General features: G+C 45.7%; 2 protein-coding genes across 2 annotated transcripts in view; one reads left to right on the forward strand and one right to left on the reverse strand.

Annotated features, from left to right (window-relative positions):
- LOC138949403 (serine/threonine-protein phosphatase 2A activator-like) overlaps positions 1–16,901 on the forward strand; it is a 51,442-nt gene extending 34,541 nt beyond the window's left edge. Inside the window, exons 6-10 of the mRNA XM_070321226.1 lie at positions 11,034–11,133; positions 12,730–12,854; positions 13,949–14,049; positions 14,940–15,047; positions 16,347–16,901. Of these exons, the coding sequence (XP_070177327.1) occupies positions 11,034–11,133; positions 12,730–12,854; positions 13,949–14,049; positions 14,940–15,047; positions 16,347–16,427 (515 nt within the window). The 3' untranslated portion in view covers positions 16,428–16,901. The remainder of the gene's footprint in view (positions 1–11,033; positions 11,134–12,729; positions 12,855–13,948; positions 14,050–14,939; positions 15,048–16,346) is intronic.
- Positions 16,902–17,343: 442 nt separating this feature from the next.
- LOC138949404 (uncharacterized) overlaps positions 17,344–21,911 on the reverse strand; it is a 6,360-nt gene continuing 1,792 nt past the window's right edge. The window contains exons 3-6 of the mRNA XM_070321227.1: positions 21,770–21,911; positions 21,065–21,229; positions 20,570–20,616; positions 17,344–17,531 (exon numbers count right to left, since the gene is read on the reverse strand). The exon at positions 21,770–21,911 is cut by the window's right edge and continues 10 nt beyond it. Of these exons, the coding sequence (XP_070177328.1) occupies positions 17,472–17,531; positions 20,570–20,616; positions 21,065–21,229; positions 21,770–21,911 (414 nt within the window). The 3' untranslated portion in view covers positions 17,344–17,471. The remainder of the gene's footprint in view (positions 17,532–20,569; positions 20,617–21,064; positions 21,230–21,769) is intronic.

The raw sequence follows: 21,911 nt of genomic DNA on the forward strand, positions 1-21,911 counted from the left end.
AAAAATGAACTTTAATAATAGGGCCTAATACTTAAAATATCAAGCTTATGCTTTACAAACTAAGACAATGAATTATTTGAGAGAAGGTTTAAGTTGCACATGGCTTAAAAGCATTATGTATTTTATGGAAGAGCATGGATAATTTTGACTACTATTTTGGTGAGACCTAGTTTCTCGAATCACACTATCAACTGTACTTTAAAAATCTCACAAATCCTACAGTGATGCAAAATCACCATGGAAACAAGCATAACACTGTTGTTTAGTGTACTCTGTACACATTTTATTCCATTAGAACGAAATTTAAGCATGGTTGCTAGGGACTCTTCGCTGTTGAATGTGTCCAAACTTTAATCCAATTTCCTCAAAATGGCCGCCATTAATACCCGTATTTCAAACTGCTCCTGAGTCTTCATTTTTGGGAGTATCCTTTTCATTCAAACATCACATGAAAGCTTGTTTTCTAAGCTTTCAGATGATATGCATATCTAAAATTTTCCAAAAATCGGGTTATCTACCATTTTGTCAGATCCGGTCACATATGCGCAACTTCAAGCTGGTGGTCAACCCAGTCAGACTGATTGATTCCTACTCTTTGCCTATGTCGGTACTACCGGTGACACCGGAACTGACGGCTCTGAGGGAAGATGGCTATTCGAAGGAAAGGCCTGTCCCTTGTACGGAGGCATCTTTGATGTCTTTAGAGGAGACAGGACGCTCTCTGATGGAGTTGGCCTCTGTGTCAGAGTCACTCCAGAGATCGTTGTCGAGGTCGATTGCTACGTCGCTCGATCCCTTTGAGTTCCGGTTCGACGCTTCCTCGGAAGATGTGATGACTTTGCTGGCTACTTTGGCCAGGGTGTCACAGGAACAAATGGCGTTGTCGGCTAGATTGTACACTTTTGCCGTGCATTCTCGCAGGTCGGCTTTTTTGACGGGGTCAAGAATTAGGGACAAGATGACGATCGATGCTCTGAAGGTGTCTCCCGTCATGGATGGTTCCCTTCTGGGTCGCGCATCTTTGGATGCTTTGCAAAAGGAAACGCACGAAGCAAGAGATCTGGCTATAGCCAAGGTTGTTCGTCAAGGTTTTCAGAAGCCTCAAGGCAAACCTCAGGGTCAAGGCAAGACTCAGTCTTCGTCCGCGGCGGCGGACAAGACGCAGGGTCAGAACTCTTCTTTTCGGGGTAGGGGGCGTGGTTCCTCTTCTCAGAGGGGGGGTTCTTTTGGCGGGTCTAGGGGGTCGGGGCGCAAGCCCCACCCCCAATGATGCCCTCCCGAACTTTCGGTCCCGCTAGCCCCCACCGTCGTGGTGGCGGGCGGCCCCTCCAGGGCCCTCACTACCTGGTCGCGCTTGGTGGCCAGCCAGTGGGTTTTAGGGGTGGTCAGTTCGGGGTTCCGGCTACTCTGGGCAGAGAAGAAGGCACCTCTGTCCAGGATACCTCCGCCTTTCGGATTTCCAAACGATCCCGAGGCCAAGTTGGCTGTGCAGGGGGAGGTAGTTGCTCTCCTGCAAAAAGAGGCGATCGAAGAGGTTCGCGATCAGGGATCGTTGGGATTTTACGGCAGGCTCTTTGTGGTGCCCAAAGCATCGGGTGCGTGGAGGCCAGTTCTAGACCTTTCATGTCTGAACAGGTTCCTGAGGGTGGTAAAATTCACGATGGAAACGCCGGCGTCGGTGACGGAGGCTCTCCGTCCGGGGGATTGGGCCACGTCCATCGATCTCACGGACGCTTACTTTCACGTGTTGATGCACACAGCGGACAGAAAGTGGCTGCGGTTTCGGTGGGGGGAAAGGATTTTCCAGTTTCGGGCTCTCCCGTTCGGTCTGTCCCTCTCTCCTTGGATCTTCACGATGGTCGTTCGTCAGCTCTGTGCCCTAGTGAGGCAGGAGGGGGTGCGCCTCAGGGCGTACCTCGACGACTGGCTGATTTTGCACCAGAATCAGGCCTTATGCAGCACACACACGCACAGGGTTCTCAGCCTAGCGAGTCAACTCGGGTTCTCAATCAATGTGGGGAAGTCCGAGTTGGAGCCTTCACAGGGGTTCACTTATCTGGGCATAGAGTTCAACACAGTGGAGTGGTCAGTTCGTCCTGCTCAAAAGCGGGTGGACAAACTTCAGTCGCTGATCCGGGAGTTACTCGGAAAGAATGTGGCCTCGGCTCGGGAGTTGTATTCTATCCTGGGTCAGATGGAATCTATGGCCTTGCTGGTTCCGTTGGGAAGAGTGCACAAGAGACCATTTCAGGCGGCGGTGCAGGCTCGGTGGGATCAGGCAACTCAAGCTTGGAGTTGTCAGGTCGAGTTGGGAGATTGGTTCAGGAGCACCACAGGTGTCTGGCTTCTTCCTTGGGTGTCCCAGGGTGTCCCCATCACTCCCCCGGCTCCGGAGAACGATCTGTTCACGGATGCGTCTCAGACAGGGTGGGGAGCTCATTTGGCGGATCAGACGGCTGCGGGTGTGTGGGACGTCAGTCAAGGGTCCTTGCACATAAACGTCTTGGAGCTGGAGGCTGTGGCCTTGGGCCTGAGGGCGTTTCTTCCTTCTCTGGCAAGCAGTCATGTCAGAGTACATACAGACAATACGACTGTTGCGGCTTATATAAATCGCCAGGGGGGGACGCGCTCGCAGGTTCTGTCAGACAGAGCATGTCGCTTGCTGATGTGGTGCAGTACACATCACATTCGGTTGTCAGCAACTTACCTGAGGGGCAAGCTCAATGTGTTGGCGGATGCCCTGAGCAGGGGGGACAAGATACTCCACTCGGAGTGGACCCTCTCGCATCAGGCCTTGGAGCGCCTTTGGGTTCAGGTGGACAAGCCGTGCATCGACTTGTTTGCGACAAGGTTCTCGGCAAGGCTCCCGCTTTTTGTGTCTCCGTTCCCGGACCCCCAAGCCTGGGCGGTGGACGCACTCGAGATGGACTGGACGAATCTGGTGGCTTACGCGTTTCCTCCTTTCTGCATTCTGGGCAGGGTAATAAGGAAAGCAGACCTCGAAAGGCCAGCGCTAGTGCTGGTTGCGCCTCTCTGGCCCAGCCAGCACTGGTATCCGGATCTGGTACGTCTGGCCGTTCGTCCTCCCATCCCGCTCGCTCTAAGGAAGGGCGAACTTCTGCAGCCTCGGTCAGGCATTCATCACATAAACCCGCAAATGCTGCAACTTCACGGGTGGGTGTTATCAGAGACTCTCTGCTTAGGGCAGGGGCCTCTGTGTCTACTCTGAAGCTGGTTCAAAACGCTCACAGAGAGTCGACCAACTCTGTTTACGCTTCGCATTGGTCTTCGTGGTCGAAGTGGTGTCTTGAGAATAATGTGAATCCTCTGGCGCCTAGGTCTATGCAGTTAGCGAATCACTTGGCGTGGCTAGCTGATCAAGGGGGTTCTCCCTCTTCGTTGAAGGTTAGAAGGTCGGCAATTGCCTCTACTCTCAGGCAACTTGGTCACAAAGTTAACTTGTCGGGGGTTATCTCCGGCGTTATTAAGGGCGCTTCCCTTAAGTTGGCTCGTGACAAAACAAAGCTCCCGGCGTGGGATGTTTTTTTGGTGTTACGTTTTCTTGCGTCAGAGGGCTTTGAGCCTATCCATTTAGCCAGTCTGGCAAATGTAACTCATAAAACTCTTTTCTTGGTCTTACTCGCTACGGCTAGACGTGGTAGCGAGGTGCACGCGTTGTCGGGAATGGCAAATGATATCTCCCGGGAGAAAGACGGTTCTTTTTCTCTTAGGTTCAGGCCTAATTTCTTGGCTAAGAACCAAAAACCAGGTCAACCATCCCCGCTTATCCGTATTCCCCCTTTGAGCACAATCCTGGCCCCGGGAGATGAGGATGTTTTTAACTGCCCTGTACGAGCACTCAGCAGCTACCTGTCCCGGACTCAGCCTATTCGCTCTATGTCTCAGAAACTGCTCTTTATATCACTCAATACGGCTCGGGGGAAGGACATTTCGAAAGTTACGCTAACCAAATGGGTTTCGTCTACCATTCGGAACGCTTATATCTGGTGGCAAAGACAATTAGGGGATACCAGAATGGTGTTGCCCCTTACGGCTGCCAGAACTCACGAGGCCAGGGCGTGGGCTTCGTCGTTGGCAGTGCTGAGATCAGGTCGTCTTTCAGAAGTTCTGGAGTCGGCATACTGGAGATCGGAAGACGTTTTTATAAACTTCTATCTCCGGGAGGTGGCTGGCATACGTCAAGATGGCAGCTCTGCTTTGCCCTCTTTGGTGGCTGCAGGGCAGGTTCTTGTGGATTGATATGGTGAGTACCCTCCTCCTATGATAGCAATCTGCTATATGTGAGTTGGGTAAGATATGTAATTTAATTAAAAATTTTAGTAATAAATTTTCATTTGATTAATATACTTACCCAACTCACATCGTTTATTCCCTCCCGCCTCCCCGCTGTGGGATTTATGGGGGTCTAAAAAAGGAGTGAGTTGGGCTTCGTTTAGGAATGATAAGATGGCGGCGTATGCGCGCGCATACGGAAGTCAGGCTAGTAGTTAGTCTGGCATTATGGGATAGAGCACTCTCTTTTTTAGAGTGGTCTCCCTTGGTTACCAAGGGGACGCGTACAGCGTATCCAGCACTGAACTAGGGTTAATTGCTATATGTGAGTTGGGTAAGTATATTAATCAAATGAAAATTTATTACTAAAATTTTTAATTATCACAAGGATGCAGTAAAGAGAGCTCACGGAAACCAAAAGACAAAAGACGTTTGAATTACCTGTTCCTTTATCAGGAAGCCTGAGTCCGAGTAATACAGTAACAAAACTGGAGGGAGAAATTGTCCGAGCAGAAGTGACAATGTGTGAAATGATTGCCGAATAGAATCTTGATTACACTTTCTTCCACCAGATTACTCTTTTTGGCTTGGCTCATCACACCTTGTAATTTTGGGGGTAGGCAGGTCTGCACATGTAACCTGTGAGTAAAAATGTTCATCAACTCGCGAAATGCGAGTGAAGTTGCTAAAACTAATTGTTGGTTTGGCTAGTAGAGTTTGCTCTCTGGCTGGTGAATTTTCAGAATCGCTAGCCAAAGGCTAGTACACCATTAAATTACATATCTTACCCAACTCACATATAGCAATTAACTCTAGTTCAGTGCTGGTAACGCTGTACGCATCCCCTTGGTAACAAGGGAAGCCCCTCTAAAAAAAAGAGTGACCAATACCCATAAGGCCATATTAATACATACTTCCGACTTCCGTATGCGCGCGCATACGCCGCCATATGCATCATTCCATACTCAGCGAGCAGTGGGACTGGTCGTGTTTTTGTACGCTCTGGCTGTGTTCAGCCATCTGTCACTTCGTCTACGGACTTGGTCACTTACCTCTTGGTATCTTCTTGCTTGTCTTATCGTCTCTTCATGTTGAGGTGAGATCTTTCTGTTTTTTGCTTGTGTTTGTGGGCGTTTTGACCTTAAATTGAACTTGTGAAAATTTCTTGTTTACAAAATTTTTCGTGAGTTGTTTTTGGTCATGGCGGTTAACGCCAAGAAGCGGCAGTTGTCTTATTAACGAGTAACTGCTGGTTCTCCGCCGACAAAGTAAACACCTGGTAAAGCAAAGGCTTCCGGACAGGCTTGTGTTTCGGTTCATGTACTGTCTTTGCAAAAATATCGATGTTTTGGTCGTCATGCCTACTCCGTTTTTGACGGCTAAACCTTTAGACAAGGTTTCTCCTGTGGATAAGCCCGCTTAGGCTTCCTTAGTTTATGTGTTTCCCGGTCGTGCGTCTGCGGACGTGGCGACATTGTTGCTCTCTTTAAGTTCACAGGTTTCTTCCTTGGCGGGGGAGATCGCTTCCACGCGGGCGGAGATGCGTTCGCTTCCGGTGTGACGGGGGTTTCGTCTCTTGCCAACGTTCGCCTGCGCCGTCTGCTACTGTGTCTCAGGCTGATGTTCTTACGGAATGGGATGATAGGACCACACCTTCGCTTGTGGCCTGTGTTCCGGTTCCCGGTGGTTCACACCAGTTTAAAGGTATGTTTTCTACCCAAGTACCCGGGTTCTCCGGGGAAAGGGTAGAGCGTCTCCAAGAGAAAGTAACTCCGGGCTCTGGCTTTGTGGGTGAAAGTTCCGAAGCTGAGGCTGGCTCTGACTGCATTGGCAGCAGGTCGGTGGCGGTTAGGAACCTTGGAGAGCGAACGGAAGATTTGCGCAACCACCCGCTTCTTTAGAATGTGGTAAGGGTGTGCGTCTTCCGCTTCCGCCCGGGGGGCAGGAAGAGAACAGTATAGCTGGCTCTTTGTTTGACTATGGGAGTCAAGCAGGGGGTCAGCTTCCGGAGGGCACGGGAGTGCCAGTCGGCTGTTCAGAAGACGGTGCTTCCGCAGAGGTGGTTGCACTGAATTCAAATTGCCGTTTAGGCTGTCAAGTGCAGTGGCACTGGGGGCTTAAGCGGCTTCAAAGTACAATAGGATCTTCTGGTGCATGTGTAGGCATCCGGTTGGTTCTGATATTTGCCAATCCGTGGCCGATTTTGCTAACGCTTTTGCGGCTGTGGCTTCCGGTTTCAGGATGGTTTAGCCTTCTGCCGTTAACACTGTGGTGTTGGTAGTTGGCGCTCATCAGTCTTCGGCTTTCGGTTCCGTTGTTGCGGTTCCTCTGCTGTTACTCAGGCTAAATCCACTTCCTTTTCCAGGCTTTCAGCTGGTATGAGGCAGGTGGATGGAATATCCTTTCGGAGTTCCGGCTTTTGGGAAATTTGTTCCAAACCTTTCCCTTTTGGCAAGTGTTGCTTTTTCGGGATTGGTTCCGGCTCTCATCCTTTTGTAGATGGTTTGTATACCACTGTACAGGATGATGAGGATGTGGAAGACTAAGCTTCTGGGGCAGATGGAGACGCCTCTTTGTTGACTTTCAGCGAAGCTGCCATCTTTGTTTACATGGATGGCAGAGGTTACTACGCGCTTTTTCCCTGTAGGGTTAGCGGTAGCATTGTCATCTGCCTTTTCTCCTCCATCTTTTTTGGCGTGTCTTGCTCCTTCTTAGGATCAATTTGCGAACTCAATCGATGCTTTTGCCCCATCTCTGCCTTTGTTGGCATCTCAGGGGGAAGCTCATACTTCAGCTTTGCCGCTTTTTGCGCATTTTCAGCTGACCTGAGCCTTTTAAGGGAATCTTAGAACGTTATGTTCTTGGATTCTCTGTTGGGGTCGTTTGGGCTTGTGAAATTTGTTTTTTCACAATTGAGGCTCCTTTGTTACCACTTCCTTTGTGGGCAACGCTCGGCTTAGCTCCTGCGGTGGCGGGGCTTTAGCTTGCGTCATCTGCTCAAGCAGCGCGTCACGCGCTGATCGCTTTCCGTAGGCTTCGGTTTACTCCAAGCTTAAGAACGTAGTTTTTTCGTTTGCTTTTTCTACGGAACCGCCACCGGGTTCCCCGGAATTGGCGAACATCCGTCTGGATGTTAATAGCAAGGAGTGACTGTCTCTCTGTCAGAACAAGGATCTCCTGGCTATGTTTCATTATGGCCGCACTCCTTTACTTTTACCGCTTTTTATCAAATCTTGTTTCTGCGCTCTCTCGTGCGCGGTTACGTCCTATCTGGATATTTTTGTGTTCCGTCAGGACGCGGATACTAAGGATGTAGCTTTGCTTTTAGCCTGGGTGTAGGTCTCTTTCAAAAAGGTTTGTTCTTTTGGCAAGACTTTAATCTCTTCTTTTCTTGAAGGTTCCTCTTTGTGAGTTCGCTTCTATGCACAGGGATTCTTCTCTATCTTAAGCTCACTGCAGAAGGAAGCGCACGGCAGGCCTTGGCTTTTTATTGTTTTCTAATAAAGGCTTCAGGCTCGCCGTTCTCGACCTTATCTTTTGTCTCCTTACCCTCGCGTTCGTGGCAGGGTTCTGTGTCTAATATCCACCTTTCTTCCCCCTGAGGCAAGTTAGCGGTGGGTGTTGGTAGGCACACAAAAGCACGCTTTCTTTCACACTTGTGGCAGTTATGTCAACTGGAAGTTAGTTCTCGGCATCACTCTTCTTTCGCCTTTGTGTTTAACACATCGGCTGGGGGGGATTAGGTTTCCCTCTTTGTGGGGGGAGACACGGGTGCCTCCCTTTTGGTTCTCTTTCATGGTTCGTTTGGTATTTCAGAGCTTCAGGGTTCTGATCTTTTTTCTAAGTCATACGTTTGTTGAGCCGTTTTTGGATCTCTTGGAGATTGTGCAAGCGGCCCTTGATAGAAGTCCTTTACTCCAGGTGTAACTGGGAGTGCAGGGCTGGAACACATTAGATGTCTAAGGCTTCTCAGCTTTGATAGGACCCTTTGTGGTCTGTTGGGCGTTAAGCAATAGAACAAAGGGTTGGAACATGTGTTGTTTCAAGCAGACAACTCCACAGGGGGCTTTTCTCATCAAGAAAAGGGGGTCTCTCACTCCCTATCGCTTCCTCACGGAACATGAGAGGTTTTGGTGGTTTTACCATCACGAGATCTTTTAGCAGTGAAGTACCTTCATGAGAGTCTCTATGACTGGGCGGACTCTCTAAGTCTGTCGGCCAGATGGCCACTTGGAGCAGACTCTCTTTGACCACGTGTTTTTGTTCCTTCGGGGGAATGGGAGAGATTTCTAATAATGAGTTTTTGCCTTTTGGTACTATCGCCTTTTGCTTGTCTTCGTCGCCCGACTGCCGGGCATGGAAATTTTTACTCTTGTTTTTCTTTGAGCGGCCTGCCGGTCGCACAGTTTGGGCCCGTTCTCTTTGGGTTGCCAGACCTCGTTAGGCTGGCAAGAGGGCTCCGGTTTTGCTCACACTCGTTTCTCACGGGTGTCTACTGTAGGATATTTTTGAGTTGCTCGGGCTCTTCTGCCCGTTAACTCTGGACTGGTACTTGTTTTGTTGTCTGGCTTGGAACAGATGGCTTATGTTTTAACGGATAGAACTCCTCTTCTCTCGGTACAATGAATGCGGCGAGCCACCTTTTTTGGGTTTCCGTTCTTTTTCTCCCACGTCTTTGTTTAAGACATTATGTGATATCAGTTTTACTGAGACAGCTCGGTGCTAATTTTTCTCTTGGTGGCTTTATAACCAGCAAGTTTAAGAGGGCCTACTTTAGGCTTGCTGAAAGCTGATCTTCAGTCCTTTCTTGGACTTTGCTCCTAGTTTTAGGGTTTTTGTGATTGGATTCTTTGACTCTTTTACTTAACTAGCCTTGCTGATCAACACGGAAATCGGGCATGCTTACTCGGGTAGCTTCTGTGAGAAGTGAGAGTAAGTGTTTTTTCTGCTAATTTTGCTATAGACAGATTTTCGGAGAAAGACTGATCTATGGCACTTAGGTTTCTTTTGGGTTTTCTGGCTTTTAAGCGGATTCTGGAGTTACCAACTTTGATTCACCGTTCAAATCTTAATCACTATTTTGGCTCCCCTAGAGCCATATTTAGCCTTTTGGTCTGTTCGAGTTTTGAAGATTTTTTCTGACTTGCACGGATTGCTTGAGATCATTAAATCTAAGGGCTCTTGTTCTTATCTTTCTGCTTCGTCGCCCTTTAACCTTGAACGGTTATATACGACGTTAAACACTGATTAATTTATATAAAGGAAGAAAGAATGTCTTTCAACTTTGGTAGGGGTAATGACTTGTTGAGGTCAACCTTGCCTATATGGACTGCCACAATGTTCAGGTATGCCTTCAAGTGGTGGCAGTAGACAGGGGGGGGGGGGGGGCAGTCAGTCAGTCCTCCCCCTTCGAACAGCACGGACTCTTTATTCCTTTCTTGAGCATTTTTATGGCTCTTGGAGATTCTGATGTACATTTTTGTACGGTTATAGCCCTCCACAGTTTTCCGTTAAGGACTCTGCACACTAGATCGGAATCTCAGGAACTTCTTTTTATCTCACTCGTTTTGGTGCGCTTTAAAGACATCTCGAGAGTAGTGTTAGCCAATTGGGTCTCCACCATAGTTAGACAAGTTTATGTATGGTGGCAGAGTCAGGCAGGGGATGTCAGGGCAGTTTTGCCCTTTACTACAGCTAGGCCTCACGGGGCAAGAGATTGGGCTTCCACTCTAGCTGTTCTTCGATTTGGTCTCCTGGCAGAACGGTGTTCTTGAGTCGGCTTGCTGGCTTTATTGAAAGGTTTTTCATTGGTGTTTATCTCAGAGATGCTTATGCATTGAGATAGGATGTATTTCTGGGTTACCTGCTCTGTTAGCGGCAGGACAGATTCTCAATTCCTGATTGGGTTAAGTGCCCTCCACCTATAGTAGCAATCTGCTATATGTGAGTTGGGTAAGATATGTAATTTAATTAAAAATTTTAGTAATAAATTTTCATTTGATTAATATACTTACCCAACTCACATCGTTTATTCCCTCCCGCCTCCCCGCTGTGGGGGGTGGATTTCTAAAAAAGGGGAGTGAGTTGGGCTTCGTTTGGAATGATGCATATGGCGGCGTATGCGCGCGCATACGGAAGTCGGAAGTATGTATTAATATGGCCTTATGGGTATTGGTCACTCTTTTTTTTAGAGGGGCTTCCCTTGTTACCAAGGGGATGCGTACAGCGTTACCAGCACTGAACTAGAGTTAATTGCTATATGTGAGTTGGGTAAGTATATTAATCAAATGAAAATTTATTACTAAAATTTTTAATTTTTGGGACTTTCAGGGCTGTTGTCAGTGTGTATGTCTGTTTGTGTGATTTGCTTGATTGGGAGGATTTGTGCAGGTTTGGTTCTTGTTTGCTTGTTTGCTGTGTGAGTATGTGTCTGTTGGGCTATGTGTGTGTGCGTGCACGTGTGTGTGTGTGTGTAGATGCATGCATGCCTGTTAGTTGAGATGGAAGTGTCTGTTAGTTGAGATGGAAGTGTCTGTTAGTTGAGATGGAAGTGTCTGTTAGTTGAGATGGAAGTGTCTGTTAGTTGAGATGGAAGTGTCTGTTAGTTGAGATGGAAGTGTCTGTTAGTTGAGATGGAAGTGTCTGTTAGTTGAGATGGAAGTGTCTACAAGTATTAAGGAGGCATACCGAAGATCAGTGATCAGTGCAGTCAAGTATTCTTTGACTATGTTATGTTTCAGGTCATGAATTAGCCTTTGTCGCCTTCCTGTGCTGTCTGTGTAAGATTGCCGCTTTTGGAGAAGAGGACTACCCAGCTCTAGGCCTCAAGATTTTCAACAGGTGTGTTCTTCAGTATGTCTGTCTATCTCTCTGTCCGTCTGTTTACACATAAGGCCAACAACAAAAATAGGTGTGGTTACGGTAACATAGCCACAAAAAATAGGGTAGGAAGGTAGGCAATCACTTTTTTTTAACTTTTTTTTCTAATGTGTACAAATTAAACCTACTTGACAGGGAAATAAGTGTGCGACTCGGGCGCTTTCGCTTTCATTGCGTTTTCTGCACTCGGTTTGTTTTTTTGTTTTTTTGACAAATGTAATAAAAAGTTATAGGGTCGGCCCCTAAAAATAGGGTAGGTCGGGTTACCGTAACCACACCTATTTTTTTTGTAGGCCTTATCATCGTCTGTCTGTGTAAGATTTGGTCTTTTGTAGACTAAGAATACCAAGCACTCTCTCTACCTTAAGGGTTTTGATAGGTGGGTTCTTCTATATGTCCATCTGTCTGTGTGTGGCCTAGTCTGTGTAAGATTGCTATTTTTTGGAGAAGAAGAATACCCTGCTATTTGCCTCAACATTTTCAACAGATGGGTTCTTATGTCTGCCTTGCCTGCCTGCCTGCCTGTTTGTCAGGTGATGAGTGTGCTGTAGGAGATACAAAGAATTGACCGATACCTGGATACCTGTGCAGGGATTGGTTTGGGTTTTGTCCACTAGAGGTCCATTGACTGACTCGGCCATGAATCGATCAGTCATTTTGCAAACCAATCAGTCAAGAAAAAAACCTTTCCTTCCACCACGGGACTGCCGCAATTGTGCATTACGGCAGTGAGGAGAAACTTCTGAAAGTTGCTTACAATGTACAAATGAGAGGAAAAATTCAATTCATTTCTTCATTTTCTTGTTTATTTTCCAATGGTCTAACATGAAGAGGAGTAAAAGGTCTAAGGACACAATAACCATATTTATTTCAATTAAGTAAGGAAGGGAAAAAAAGAAAGAACAAGACAGCAGACAAAAATAAGACGAGCTGACTGACTCTGCTGCATGTCTATCGGTCAGTTGACGGATTGAGACGCATGTGTGTCGGCCTTTTCCGAATTTAACATGGCAAAAGATGGATGACCGACACCCAAGCCAATCCCTGCCTGTGCAGTGAGGACAGGTACAAGTATTTACAGGTGATGCAGACACTACAAGAGACGTACAGTGTGACCCCCCTTGTAAGACACCCCCCCCCCCCCGCCCCCTGTTTTAAAACTTCCCTCCTATTAACAACCTGATTTTTCAGATTTTCTGTTCATAACCTTTGTAATTATTTACCTTTATTTTACGACTACATTGTTTTTTTAGCCTTGATTTTTCCAGGTTTTGGGAAGTCTTGGGACAGGGAACCCACTGTACAAAATGACTGATTATACATGTACCTGTGCTGTGATGACAGATATATACAGGTGGCACGCAAGCTACAAGAGACGTACAGAATGACTGATTACACCTGTGCTGTGATGACAGATATATACAGGTGGCACGCAAGCTACAAGAGACGTACAGAATGACTGATTACACCTGTGCTGTGATGACAGATATATACAGGTGGCACGCAAGCTACAAGAGACGTACAGAATGACTGATTACACCTGTGTTGTGATGACAGATATATACAGGTGGCACGCAAGCTACAAGAGACGTACAGAATGGAGCCAGCAGGAAGTCATGGGGTGTGGAGTCTCGATGATTACCAGTTCCTTCCCTTCCTGTGGGGCAGCGCTCAACTCCTCAGTGAGTTATCCCCCTTTAGGAGTGATTGGATTCCATTGGTTTGGATTGGAATAGTTTGATTTTGAATATGAGATTAGATAATACTGGATTAGATTCTTGGTTTACATTGAGGATGAAAGCTGCTTGTTCATTTCAATGCTTGTTGTTCTCTCTAGTACCAGCTACGAGACTGGTTCGGCATGACTCTCACTTACTCTATTGCACATTTCGTATGCATTTAGAGAGTTTACTTCCCTTTCTTTATCAGATCTTACATTGAGTTAGATTAGTAGCGAGTGCATTTTGTATCTGTCCCCCAGTAACACATTAATTAAACAAAATGATTAAAGCAAGAAATTATTACTCAACAGCAAGAGACATAAAGATGAGTAAATGTCACTTTCCACCTTCAAAAGCCAAAGACAGATTTATTTATTTATTTATTTATTTTATTTTATTTTATTTTATTTTATGCAATTTATATCGCGCACATTTCTCAACCACGGATTCAAGGCGCAGGAATTTATTTATGCCGTGTGAGATGGAATTTTTTACACAATATATCACGCATTCACATCGGCCAGCAAACCTCAAGCCTATTAGGGCGAGCATTCACCTTTCACGGCCTATTATTCCAAGTCACACGGGTATTTGGTGGACATTTTTATCCATGCCTATTCAGACCCTTAAAGAGATGCGACATCAATTGACCAAACCAAGACGTCTCTTCTTGCACCCTCCCATCTACACTACAGTCAAATCTCGGACGTAAAAAAAGTGAAGTTGGAGAAGACGTCATAAATGTGAATAAAGGCATCACTTAAACGTTCTGTCACTTCTTATGTTAAGTCTTCTGAAAAATTATTGATAAAACAGTTTGTCTCGAAATGTTGATAAAAAAGTTGGTCTCGAAATGTTGATAAAAAAGTTTGTCTCGAAATGTTTGTCTCTGTGACTTCATCATATCAGCAGTGGAAAAATACTCTCAAGGTCAGCGCCAGGCTGTGCATGCTTCAGTATAGAATCTCTTTAATCGTGTTGATTATTGCATCACAGGTGTGTCTTTGTATTTCTTGTCTATTTCATGTTGGTCACTTATGTTATTGTCTGCACAGATAACAAGCGTATTCTGCCCAAATCCTTTGTGAAGCCGGATATTTACGTAACCTTTGCCAAAGACTACCTCTTCCTGGCTGCCGTCAACTTTATCAACACGGTCAGTGTCAATTTTGTGGATTGTTGGTTTGGTTGGTTGGTTTGCAGGTCATTCATCGTTCATGCCAGTGTCAATCAGGCCACCAAAACAAGAACAAGTTGGGGTTACAGTATCAAAAAGTTGGGGTTACAGTATCAAAACGTTGGGGTTACAGTATCAAAAAGTTGGGGTTACAGTATCAAAAAGTTGGGGTTACAGTATCGTTGCCTTCCAATAAAAGTGGTTAGGTTAGCCAAACTGTATGGGACAGGTACATCAGGGCCGGACCAGTACGTTTTTTTTGGGGGGGGGGGGGGGGGGCTAAAATGTTGAAGCGGAGGTCCGGAGGTGGGGTCGAGGGGCAAAGCAAAGCCCCCGTGGGGGTAAGCCCCCATAAGCTGAAGAAATTTTAACATTTATACATGAAAAATTATCCTATTCTTGCACAAAAAAGTCATTTAAATAATGAAATAGCACCACCAGAAATTTAACATATTAGTTTAGAATTGATGCATGAAGAAAAGATTATTAAGCTCTCTCTCTCTCTCTCTCTCTCTCTCTCTCTCTCTCTCTCTCTCTCTCTCTTTTTTTTTTTTGGCTGGGCGGGGGGGGGGGGGGGGGGGGGCTAAAGCCCCCAAAGCCCCCCCTCTCGTCCGGCCCTGTACATGTATTGATTTTGAACTTTCACTACGAAGAAAGGGAAAGTGAAAGCTGAGCACTGGAATCAGGTGGTACTGGGGTGGTATGATAGAGATTTGCTTAACTGTGAAAAAAGGTAAAGGGTGTTTAAAGGTGTGTGTGTTTTACAGGTGAAGACGGGTCCCTTCGCTGAGCTAACCAGCTGTAGAACACGTTCACTGTGAAGAAAGGCAAAGTGAAAAGGTATCTGAAGGTGTGTGTGTGTTTTACAGGTGAAAACGGGTCCCTTCGCAGAGCACTCCAACCAGCTGTGGAACGTCAGCGGCGTGGCTAACTGGGGCAAGGTCAACACAGGCCTCATCAAAATGTACAAGGCTGAGGTACGTTCCTTTGTCATATCAGCCTACAGGGACAACCCCCTCCCCCCCCCCCCCCCCCCACCTCTCAATTTGTTATTTTAACACTAGTTTATTACTTTTTCTCTGGCTATCCCTTTCTCTGTCTGACTGTCTCTCTCTCTCTCTCTCTCTCTCTCTCTCTCTCTCTCTCTCTCTCTCTCTCTCTCTCTCTCTCTCTCTCTCTCTCTCTCTCTCTCTCTCTCTCTCTCTCTCTCTCTCTCTTACTATCTTTCTCTCTCTCTCTGTCTCTCTCAAATTAGTATCTATACATTTTAAAAGGACAGGTTGGAAGATTAGGCAAAGCTTTAAACCTTTATTCCGTAATGCAGTTTGAGTTCTGAGTCCTCACTTTCTGTTTATCTGTCTGTCTGTGTGTCAGTCTCTCTCTCTCTCTCTCTCTCTCTCTCTCTCTCTCTCTCTCTCTCTCTCTCTCTCTCTTTGATTAAATGAAATAAGTTAAATTAAATTAGATTGAAATAATTAATTTATTTTATTTTATTTAATTGATTTAATTATCTCTTTATTTAATCCTTGTTAAATACAGTTCAATTCAATTCTCTCTCTCTCTCTCTCTCTCTCTCTCTCTCTCTCTCTCTCTCTCTCTCTCTCTCTCTCTCTCTCTCTCTCTAAAGATCTAATTTTTTGAGTCACTTGAGAAAAAGTGACTCTATGTAATCGGTCAGTGTTAGTCTGTCCGGCCGGCCGGCCGTCCGTAGACACCACCTTAACGTTGGACTTTTCTCGGAAACTATCAAAGCGATCGGGCTCATATTTTGTTTAGTCGTGACCTCCAATGACCTCTACACTTTAACGATGGTTTCGTTGACCTTTGACCTTTTTCAAGGTCACAGGTCAGCGTCAAAGGAAAAATTAGACATTTTATATCTTTGACAAAGTTCATCGGATGTGATTGAAACTTTGTAGGATTATTCTTTACATCAAAGTATTTACATCTGTAGCCTTTTACGAACGTTATCAGAAAAACAAGGGAGATAACTAGCCTTTTCTGTTCGGCAACACACAACTTAACGTTGGGCTTTTCTCGGAAACTATAAAAGTGACCGGGCTCAAATTTTATGTGAACGTGACTCATTGTGTTGTGAATAGCAATTTCTTCCTGTCCATCTGATGCCTCATATAATATTCAGAACTGCGAAAGTGACTCGATCGAGCGTTTGCTCTTCTTGTTTCCTGACATCTAACCCTTAGCCTTAGTCTAAATGATCTTCTGTTTCTAATTCTATTACTGACTGATGGCTGATGTGTTTATGAATGTTGCAGGTCTTATGCAAGTTCCCCGTGGTTCAGCATTTTTTGTTCGGCAGTCTCCTGACCATGAACCCAGTGGAGCAACAGACATGAACTGTGTGCCTGTGACCATCATCATCATCATCATCATCATCATCATCATCATCATCATCTGCTCATTTAGCACAATCGTACTTTTGTGTGACAACCTTGCATCGCCATCATCGTCGTTATCATCTTCATCATCATCTTCTTCTTCTTTGTTGTCATCATCATCATCATCATCATCATCATCATCATTATCATTAGGGGATGGCATGGGGGTCAAGTATCCTACCATGGTCGAAAGCTGTTGTCAAGTGGAAAATATCAGGTGGGGGGGGGGGGGGGGGGGGGCAGTTTGCGTTGGAATGTTTGGTTCACATGAGGTTACAGGCTGGGCTTTATGCTTACATGTATCTTCTTTTTTGTTGTAAGACCTATGTCTGTGCATAGTATGTCAGCTTATTTATGAAGAAATGTATATAAAAGCTAATGTAAATAGTTTAGTTTTGAATTTGAAAGAAAAGTAAACAGACATACATTTTCTGTGGTTTTTGCAGTGTGTGTGTGTGTGTGTATTTGCGTATGTGTGTGTGTGCATGCATGTGTACTTGTGTGTGTGTGTGTGTGTGTGGGAGAGAGAAATATTTGGATCAAAATACTTTACCACATTGTGGTAGCAATACATTTACTCTTATTTGTTAACAATGCTTGTTGATGTCGTCTCCCCCCCTTTCCCCGTCGCGATATAACCTTCGTGGTTGAAAACGACGTTAAACACCAAATAAAGAAAGTAAAGAAAGAACGTCGTCGGTTCGATGTGAAAATGCGCTTGTTAAGCACAGTGACTTCAGAGAGAGACAGAAAGAAAGAGAGGGAGCTTGGACTTTGTTCAAGGCATTTGTGAGGAGCAAATGTCAAACTGAAACGTTCAGGCATTTTCCAGATTTCTCTCCCACCAATAAAAACGAAAGAAACAAATCCAACGGACAGTTCAACATTAATTTAAGACTGTTATTTTATTTCAAGAAACCGGAATGGGATAGCGGTCATTTGAAGTTACATGCTAAAAGTGAAGTGATAGTTTGCTTCCCAGTTAAATAACGAGGTCAGAGTTCAATTTCCTGGGATTGCTTGGTCAGCTTTGATGGCGACGATGAAGAGAACTTGGAACAACTGAAACATTTTGTGTCAAGATAATTTGCTTTATTCACAACAATGAAGTGAGCAAGTGAGCAACATTATTTTATACACACAAAGTGATAAATTTAGCAACTTTATTTGAGTAAAATATAACAATATGTAAGTCCAGACTTCTGTCTGTAAGCGGTGAGATGGATAAATAGAGGATGTTCAGAAATTCTTCTTTCTTCTTCTTCTTCAGTGTTCCAGAATTTTCTGGTTACATGTGAGATCGTTTGCCCATTTGGGTTCCCCACACTATACTCTGAGAGCATAGTCAGCTTCACTCAGCTTTCATTGAGTAGGCATGCTGGGTATTTTCGTCTTTCCATAACCCACTGAACTCGGACATGGATTACAGGATCTTTTCCGTGTGCACTTGGTCTTGTGCTTACGTGTACACACGAAGGGGGTTAAGTCACTAGCAGGTCTGCACATAGGTTGACCTGGGAGATCGGAACAATCTCCACTCTTAACCCACCAGGCGGCAGCGACCGGGATTCGAACTCACGACCTCCCGATTAGGAGGCCGACGTCTTACCACCACGCCACTGCGCCTGTCGTTCAGAAGTAACTCTTGTCAGGTAAAAAAAAAAGTGTCTATTGACTATTGGTTGTGAAAAAGTGAATATACTCTTGCTTGCAGTGAGTCAAACTTTTCCTCCTGTCATTATAGGTCAGTGATTAGCGAGGGGTGTGTCTGAAATACGTGGGCAAGGAGCACGTGCAAAAAGTTTGCCTCACTAAAAGCAGGAGTAGTCACCCTTTCACAACCCACACAAACCCGAACAATTTATTTCCGGAGTTTGTCTACGTCTGCTTTTTGTTGCATTTTGAGTTGGTTTTTATTTCCCCTCCATTTTCTTTTCAAACCTTGTTCATTCTGTGTTGCGTCTGCTTTTTGTTGCATTTTTTTTTTTTTTTTCTTTTCTTTTTTCCCCTGATGAAGCTTTTATAAGCGAAAAAATCGTCTTGTGGTGTTCTTGTATTGGTGAGTACAGAAACCCTTTTTAAAATTTTTTTTTTAACTTTGTTCATCTCACCCCAGTCACTTGGTTGTTTAGATTTTGAGTAAAGCTAGGTAAGGTCGTTTCTTGAGGACTACTCGTTGTGAGAATTCGGTGAAACGAGGCGGGCATCTCTCTCTGGAAATGTTTGCGTACCCTACAATTCCGTCCTGACCACCAACCTCTTCCTATATCACGCCTTCCACAGTCAACGAAAATGGGGCGGGGACGTAGCTCAGTTGGTAGCGCGCTGGCTTTGTAGCCAGTTGGTCGCTATCAGCGTGGGTTCGATCCCCACGTTCGGCGAGAGATTTATTTCTCGGAGTCAACTTTGTGCAGACTCTCTTCGGTGTCCGAACACCCCCGTGTGCACACATGCGCACGAAAAAGATCCCACGTTCACAGCGAAAGTCTCAGGACTTGGAAAACACGAAGACACGCATGCATCATCTCTCGTCTCTGATTATCATGATCGTATTTCGATACTTTGACGAGACAAACCCAATGCTGGTGTGTCGAAGAAGACAGCCACAGCGGGCTTGTTCGAATCAAAGTATCACACCATATCTTCAACGTATTACCAATACCTGTCCCAATATAGACCAGTTGGTCTAAGAGGACGTTAAATAGCTCTGCCCGTCTTGTCTTACGAAAGAAAAAGAGAGATCACATCACCCCCCTCCTAAATCAGCTCCACTGGTTGCCCGTTCCTGCCCGTATCACCTACAAAATCAACACTCTCACCTACAAATGCCTCCATGGTCTCGCCCCTGCCTATCTCTCCGACTCTCTCTCTCTCTATGTCCCTTCACGAACACTCAGATCATCTGCCGACTCCCTCAAGCTCAACATCCCCCACACCAAACTCAAAACAGCAGGTCAACGCTCATTTTCTTTCCAAGCACCTAGCCAATGGAACACACTACCTCTCCCCCTCCGTCAACAACAGTCCCTCGAATCATTCAAATCTGCACTCAAGACATTCCTTTTTTCCAAATAATCCATGCATTCTGCACTGCCCACCCCATCCCACCCTGAATAACTGTACATATTTTAATGGTTGATGGTGTGTGTGTGCTAGTGACTTTAAGTCTCCGTGTGTGTGAATGAGTGTATGTGCGCCTTGAGTCGCCTGTTGGTGAGATATGTGCGCGTTATAAATATTCGTATTATTATTATTATTATTATTATTATTAAACCCGAATAGTCAGTCAACGAAAATAGACAAACTCAGGAAATAATTCTGTAGTGTTTGTATGTGTTGTGAAAGAGGGAATACTCTGGTGTTTAGCGAGGAAAGCTTTCTGTGTGTGCTCCTTGACCACTTGTTTAAGACGCACCCCCCCCCTCACCCCCCCCCCCCCCCCAGCTAGTGACTGGCCCATACTGTCTTGTTGGAAAGTTTGACTCAATAAAAGCAAGAGTAGGCCTAATCTCTCTTTCACAACCCGTCCAAACCCGACAGTTAATTCCGAACATCGTCTATCCAGGCATGGGAATTGGCCGCGCAATCGTGGATTTCCGCGAAAAGGAAATTACGTTTCAGCGAAAATAAAAAATTGTCCGCTGCAAAAAAAAGGTAAATGAAATTATATGTACACTATTGTCTCTCTATCCATTCTATGCTTACACAAGAACTATCAAAATATTGGTCTAAAATGCTAAAATTCGTTTTCCTTCCGGGGGCCTTCGCCCCCCTGGTCCCCCCAACAGGGATCTGCCCCTGTACCACGGCATAGACGTACGGACCCTGGACCTCGGTCTATTTTCAGAGTTTTTTCTTTTTTGGAATTCCCATGCCTGCTATTGGACGATGAATGCTCCTTATACTTGTTAGCGCCTTGTGTATGAACACAATCTGTTGTGTTTCTAAAATATGTAGGTGACCCTCGTCACAGGGCGTCCTGTGATCTGAAAACCTTTGGGGAATGCAGTACACAGGTAGCGACTGCTCTCTGTGTGGTTAATAATCCAATTTAAAACGTGTTTTTTTAGGGTGACACAGAGCATGCAACTTGCACGAACCTGTGTGAAGTAGTTGACGAACTCTTGGTGGTCGACCTGCCCGTCGTCTGCAACAAAGCACTGTCCACTGAGCCACACATTAACAATTCAAACAACAGAAATAGGACATTGAAGCAATTAAGCAGCATCAACGTATCATACGCTTAAAGGCACATGCAGTCCTTCCCATGACAACTGTTGTACAGAATAAGCAGGTATTTATAGTGTACGTTATTTGTAGTTTTGACAAAATTGACACAGATCTCGAAAGTCATTGTTCACCTCGACCGCCCGCGCAGTCTCATGAACAATGACTGTCTCTTTCTCTCCGAACAGTCCTATTTAGGTCAAAATTAAAAATAACATATAGTATTGTATAGGCAAGGCAAGGCAAGGCAAAGAATTTATTCAAGAAACCCAATGGGGGTACATGAAAAAAAACTAAATAAAAGAAAAAGAAAGATATGCAAACTGTTTCAACAGATACATATGCTCATTCCGATTAGATATACGTACCGTTGTGGTCAATCTTGTCAAAGTAGAGCTGGGTGTCACGTGCCTCCAGCTGTCCGTTCTTGTCCATGTCAAGGTCAAAGAAGAGGCCGCGGGCCACGGGCAGCAGGAAGTTGGAGTTGTTGGCGAAGCGAGTGATGAACTCTGTCTTGGTCACCTCGTTGTCGCCTGCACGTGCAGCTTGTGATGATAGACATATGGCTTTGTCTGTATCTACTCGGGGTTTGAGGGGGGTGGGGGGGTGGAGGGAGAGAGAGAGAGAGAGAGAGAGAGAGAGAGAGAGAGAGCCGGAGAGAGAGAGAGAGTGTGTCAGAGAGAGAAAGAGATGCACAGAGAGAGAGGAAGAGAGAGATTGGTGTGGGATGTGTGTGTGTGTGTGTGCGTGTGTGTGTGTGTGTGTGTGTGTATCAGTGTGTGTGCGCGCGCGTCTCTGAGAGAGAGAGAGAGACAGAGAGAGAGAGACAGAGACAGAGAGAGAGAGCGAGAGAGAGAGTTTGTGTCTTGCCCCATTAAGGTAAAGGAGGGAAAAGGGGTGGAGAACTCAGATTTTCCGTTCACTGAGAACGGGGGGTTGGGGGGGGGGGGCGCTGTCCCTCCGATGACACTAACCGTCAGTGTCCTATTCCAGTACGAGTTTCAGGACCTTAATATCTTAACTTTTAGACGATCCTGAAAGGGAGATTCTACTTGACCCCCGGTGACACTGACCGTCAGTGTCGTATTCCTGGAAGACGTTGCCCAGGTCCTGAAGGTCGAAGCGGCCGTTGTGGTTGACGTCAGCACGACCAAACAGCTGTTCCACGATGCTCCTCACCTGGGCCATGAACTTCGCCAGCTCGGGGGCAACCGT

Source organism: Littorina saxatilis, linkage group LG15 (assembly GCF_037325665.1).
Source record: "Littorina saxatilis isolate snail1 linkage group LG15, US_GU_Lsax_2.0, whole genome shotgun sequence".
Classification (NCBI taxonomy): Eukaryota; Metazoa; Mollusca; class Gastropoda; order Littorinimorpha; family Littorinidae; genus Littorina; species Littorina saxatilis.